This window comes from Leptosomus discolor, chromosome 11, assembly GCF_034619465.1.
Source record: "Leptosomus discolor isolate bLepDis1 chromosome 11, bLepDis1.hap2, whole genome shotgun sequence".
Lineage (NCBI taxonomy): Eukaryota > Metazoa > Chordata > Aves > Leptosomiformes > Leptosomidae > Leptosomus > Leptosomus discolor.
This window is the reverse complement of record NC_141401.1, coordinates 7,655,004-7,661,003: the sequence shown is the minus strand read 5'-3', so window position 1 is coordinate 7,661,003 and position 6,000 is coordinate 7,655,004. Positions and strand designations below refer to the sequence as shown.

At 42.8% G+C, this 6,000-nt stretch overlaps 1 protein-coding gene across 2 annotated transcripts in view; it reads left to right on the top strand.

Annotated features, from left to right (window-relative positions):
* The first annotated feature begins 330 nt into the window (after positions 1–330).
* SV2B (synaptic vesicle glycoprotein 2B) overlaps positions 331–6,000 on the top strand; it is a 28,286-nt gene continuing 22,616 nt past the window's right edge. For both annotated transcript variants that reach the window (XM_086471531.1, XM_086471530.1), the window contains exon 1: positions 331–847. In XM_086471531.1, the coding sequence (XP_086327657.1) occupies positions 331–847 (517 nt within the window). The remainder of the gene's footprint in view (positions 848–6,000) is intronic.

Here is a 6,000-nt window from a genome sequence, read left to right as displayed (position 1 = left end):
CAAATCCTCCTAGCTCCCTGGCTGTGCGATTTGCTGTTCCCTTGTGTTCACCAGAAAGCAGCTCTTCCCACCCAAAGCACAGAAGAAGCCAGCCAGTCACAAATGACAGCTGAAAAGTGAAGCGTTACCAAAAGCTGTGTGAGACTCTGTCAAAGAGAAACTTTATATAGTAATTCTCCTTCTGAGCCTGGGAAGCTGTGTATGCCGTCAGTTCCAAAGAACAGAGAAGACATGTTCAAGTAACCACCACCAGAAATCGCACGAATCAATAAACCTATATTAGAGCATTTACACACGGTGATCTACAGCATTTAGAACTCTCCATTCAGAATGGATGATGGATATAGAAACACAAACCTCTATCAAGGGGGCAGGGAGACAAACCAAGTCTCAGGTGACTACAGGTACCAGGACGGTAACTACGAAGGGTATGCACCCAATGACGGCTACTACCGTGGTGGGGATGAGCCTGCTCATGAAGAAGATGCCCAGAGTGATGTTACAGAAGGCCATGATGAAGATGATGAGGTCTATGAGGGGGAGTACCAAGGGATCCCGCACCCAGATGACATTAAAGAAAAGCAGAAGAAGCGAGCTCCTGCCATGGCTGATGAGTACAGAGACCGTGCTGACCTTATGGCAGAGAGGATGGAGGACGAGGAGCAACTTGCCCACCAGTATGAGAACATCATCGAGGAGTGTGGCCATGGACGCTTCCAGTGGACCCTCTTCTTTGTTTTAGGGTTGGCACTGATGGCAGATGGGGTGGAGGTATTTGTGGTTGGATTTGTTCTTCCCAGTGCTGAGAAGGATATGTGCTTATCCAGTTCGAACAAAGGGATGCTAGGTAAGTGCCACTTGCAAACAGCTCTTCTAATGCTGTAGGCGGTAGCTAGAACATCTTTTCCTAGTGACCAGCTGATTTCAGGATCCTCTGATGACTCTCCTCTTGTGTTGTATGTCATGCATAGTCACAGCTCGGTGGATCTGACTCAAGAGGGGTTTGCATGCTGCTGAGAAGGCAGCTCCTCAAAAGCAGTAGAATTGCACCACATTTAAGCCCAGCTCATGAATTTGATGTGACCCCCGTACTGGTCACTGCAGGCTGGATCTGAACGAGGCAGCTCACAGTCAGCAGGTCCACAGGGCAAAACTCATGGGAGTGTTCAAGGACAAATAAGTGAAAGGTTAAAAGGGGCTTTTCCTACCTGGGGATCTACTAATGCAGACTTCAATGCTTTTAGAAACTACATTGTAATGAGAAGTCCACAAAGCAGTACCATCCAAGTATGAGAGTTATAAAAGACTGAGGTCTGTTTTCTCTGGATCACTTCGCTGTTACATTGTGCCTCCTGATGTGGTCCTGCTCTCCAAAGTTTTCCACTTTGCCCAGGTTCCCCTTTTCTTCAGCCCAAAATTCCAACTGGCATATCAGCTGTGCAGTTGGTTCCTTCTCCATGCTGCCTTCTGGGTCAGAGCAGTTTGCTAATATGTACTGGATTAGAAGTAGCCAATGGAAGTTTCTTCGAAGGTCTGTGGAATGCAATTAATGTGCTGCATGGGGCTTAAAGGCTGAGGCTACTGGCAACATCCCTTTTGCATCACCACCAACATCTCCCTGTGGTCAAAATACAAAGTCTTAGTTATTGGGAGTGAGACTGGGTGGAAAGGTTTGGATGAACAATATTTTTCCTTACACATTATAAGCCAAAGACAGCAAAGCCTCCCAGATCTCCAAGAATCAGGAAAGTGTCCAACATGACCCGTAGTGAAAGCCAGCTGTGCAATAGTACAGCACATCTGGAAGGAAAATAAAGTAGCTCTTGGAAGAGCTGCTTTAGGAGGGGGAGAGTGTGTCTTGATGGGCATGTACTGGGGTTGTAGGGGAATCACCAGGGCCTGCAGTTCATACATTTGGGCCCAGAAGCGCTGCTTGATGCAGGGTAACTGCAGATTTTGGATTAGACCCCAGCCTTTGTCTCCATTCTATTTGCATTTCTTTCATGTGACAAAGGCAATAGGTAATTTTCCTTATACAGACCTCTCATCTTGGTGTGCTGAGGTCCTAGACACTTTTCTTTTCTGTTTCTTCTTTTTAATTTGAACTTGAGGATCAGGATGTTTATTTCAATGGTTAGCTAGGTTTGTACTTAGTTTTATGCCTTAAAGAGCTCGCTAATTTTTTTTGCATCACAAACCACTTAGAAATTCTAGCTCAAAATATCTCAGGTCAGATATCTAAAAGAAAAACACCCACAACTGGATCTTGATTTCAAAGGGACTTCCAAATTCACCAGCTCCCTATGGGACATCAGGCTGGGTGCCTTTTCAGTGATGAGACCTTTTTTGAAAAGCAGGTCATTTATTTTGGTGGCTATATGAAAGCTGAGATCTTCTGAAACTCTGACCCCATAAATATCTATCTCTGTAGACCTCAAGCTCTGGCAGGAACCCGAGTCAGAAAACTTCAAATGTCACAAGAAAATCTATCTTTGAAGTATTTCTGGCCAAACCACAGGTAAAAATGAACAAGAAATCTCCCCAGAGAGCTCACTCTGTTTTTCCAGCTCGGTATCTGCAAGGCTGAAAGTTCAGGGAGTTCTGATAAGCTCTGAGCAAGCAAGGAGACATTTGGGTCTGTATCCAATCCCAGCTCCAGCCTCCCGCGCATTAACCAAGCTAATCTAGAACTGCTAATTAGGGGAAGAGCTGTCTTTCCTGCCCACTTTTAAAGACAACTTCTGAGAATCTGGTTTTGCAGAACAATTTATTCTGTCCTTAGCTTGTTCGTTTGGGGGATCTGCTATCAAAGCTTGTATTCACACTATTTTTGTGGCTTAAACATGAGGAAAAAAAAAGAATTTTCCTAAAAACAGTCAAAGTTGATTTATCTTGGCTTGAGGCAGAGAGGAAAATGCGTATTTATGGTAGCAGTCAGTTGTTACTGAGTGGTGTTGTACATGAGGCAGGTCTCTGATTCAGTCCGTCTTATTTATTAAACATACTTTCTTGTCTGCTGGATATTTCTTTGCTACAATTTCCTCTTGGATTTGAGGTTTGTGAGATGATCTTTTGTGAAAATTAATTAAGCGTGGCTTAGAAAGCCTTAGATTGCAGAGCAGTGCACTAATATGAGTAGAGAATACCCAAGGACATCAACAAGTGAAGGTGTGAGGAGGCTGGAGTGGGTACAGGCTGGCTGGAGGTCATAAGAGGGGAAGAGTGCAGATCTCTGGGTCTGGAGAGGAGAAGGAGAGCTTTCTGCTGAACTAAGGGCAGCAGCAGGGAGCGGAGGGTGTTGGAGGTTTGGCAGGCAGCAGGGCAGAGCAGGGACACAAGGTTTGGGTGCAGGCTTGCCTCCAGCACGGCCTAATGTCACTGCCAGAGGGTTTCATCCCTTTCCTGAGCAGCTGTGGGCACATGGCCTGATAAGGACAGACAGATATCAAGTCCTGAGGGGAAAGGCTGGGGAAGTGCTACTGGGTGCAGTTTTCTGTCCCTCATTACAAGAAAGACATTGAGGTGCTGGAGCGTGTCCAGAGAAGGGCAACAAAGTTGGTGAAGGGTCTGGAGAACAGGTCTTATGAGGAGCGGTTGAGGGATCTGGGGCTGTTTAGTCTGGAGAAGAGGAGGCTGAGGGGAGACCTTATCGCTCTGTACAGCTACCTGAAAGGAGGTTGCAGTGAGGTGGGGGTCGGTCTCTTCTCCCAAGTAACAAGTGGTAGGATGAGAAGAAATGACCTCAAGTTGCACCAGCAGGGGTTTAGATTGGATATTAGGAAAAATTTCTTTACTGAAACAGTGGTCAAACATTGGAACAGGCTGCCCAGGGAAGTGGTGGCGTCATTGTCCCTGGAGGTGTTCAAAAAACGCATAGATATGGCACTTTGGGACATGGTTTAATGGGCATGGTGGTATTAGGTCAATGGTTGGACTTGATGATCTCAAAGGTCTATTCCAACCTAATGATTCCATGATTCTATGATAAGAATGCAATCTTCCTCAAAACCTTTCCTGGTTTAGCTTCAGCACTCATCTACCTGCAACTAGAAAAAAGTTATCTCCTAACACAGCTCAGAGCCTCCAACACATGCTCATTTCCCTTGGTGTTTCCATTTCCTCAATGGTCTATGGGTTGTGCTGTTGCAAATCGATCTTGCTAATACTCAGGGTTCAATGACATTTACAGGTTGGCTTGGTGGCAATCAAAGAGCGCTTCACCTCATTTTCTGCCTAATGCATAGTGACGATCTTGCAAGAGTGTGTCTGCACAGAATGAACAGCAGGTTGATGAGAGAAGGCACAGCTTTCCCTCAGATTATCAATGCGGTTTCAGGGAAGCAGGGTTATTATCCATACATGAGTTACTGCCCCTTCCGTTATCCCCATGTACCAATAGATGTCTACAGATGAGCTCGTGTTTATTCCCAAGCAACCGTTCGTCTCAACACACTTTTGCTAAGGAAACATAATCAGATTGTCCCACGTGGAGTTAAGGTTGCTTCCAGGCAGCTGCTAATATTTAAACACATGAGAAGGTCTCAGCCATAACAAGAGAGGCCAGGAGGGAAAAAATGGGAAATAAGTCAGGTAAGTAGTCAAACTCTAGCAGAAATAGGAAAAGACAAATATGAGAGCTGAAGTAGATGCCCTCTAAAGACCAATTTAGTGAAGTTCAGCTTCTGCTAAAAGGATATTTTGCATTAAATACTCTGTATGTTGCATATTCTTCCTCCCTCGGAAAGCAAGCATGGAAAAATATCAAGCAAATTATGGCCAAATTATGCAAAAATTACAAATAAACAGATGCCCACAGTGTTTCATGAAATGTGTGAAATGAGTATGACACATCTTAGAAAACGTTTACGTTTTGTTCTGAAAATAAACATCTCACCATCAGGTGCAAATTAACAGCTATTTTAGCCCTAAATATCCCTAGTGGGACAAAACACATATTTGGAGGTTTTCTGTTATGCGAAATGCTGTTTTGAACATGATTGCAGCGATACTGAAAAAAAAAACCAACAAAAAAAGCAACAACGACTGTATGTATTTTAGCAGTTTGATTTCATCAATTTTTAACACTAGCTGTTAAGAATAAATTCAGTAACTTGTAATAACATTATTTTTACATATTCATTTGATAAATCTGCTTTGCTGAGCTTTCACCAGCAGTAGTCATAATAATAATTAATTTATTAAATTTGCCGAAACAGAATATTCCTTTTCAATACAATACATCCTGTCAGAAACAGAATTTTTTTTATTTGCTAAGAACAGTCATATGAAGAGTTATAAATTTTGTATCTACTTCTTTGCTGAAAGGCACACAGCATCATTTTTTGGATAGATATCATATAAATGTATATCTTCAAGTGCTTTTAATCAACTTGCAGAGGACTAAATATCATATTTGTAAGTGTAGAGCAGTAAGTACAGAGCAAGTATAAAAGATGGTGCCATAGTCATATTTTAAACTTTTTCACATCCTGTGTATGAAAAACTCCAGGCAGTTAAAGCATCAGACTTCCCAGATCCCCAGAGCTGCAGTTGTGTTATCAGCATTTCACAGTTCAGTAAACTGAGACAAGAAAATCTTTAAGAGCTTTGCCCATAACCACTGAACGGCCACATCAATGCTGAGAATAAAATTCGGTTTTCAGGCACAGAGCTCCCTTTTCCTTTTTACGATTTAATAATAATATTTTAAGGAGAATATCATCTTACAGACTCTTAACCTCACAATGCTAGATAAAAAAAATAGAAAAAAGATCCTATTAGTAATTATGCAGTTATGCAGCAATTCAAGCTTGGCTGTGTGAGTCAGGTTAAATAGGATGTGTAACTACCCCTGCTTTTACTTGTGTGAAGAGGATGTTTTATTATCAGCTGAGATAAAATCTGGCCTCAGCTTCTCATTGACCTGAATTCACCTGATATGACAGTAAATCCTAATCCCCTCTGCAGAGCTTGGTGGCTTTTCTCCACTTCTTTTTTTTT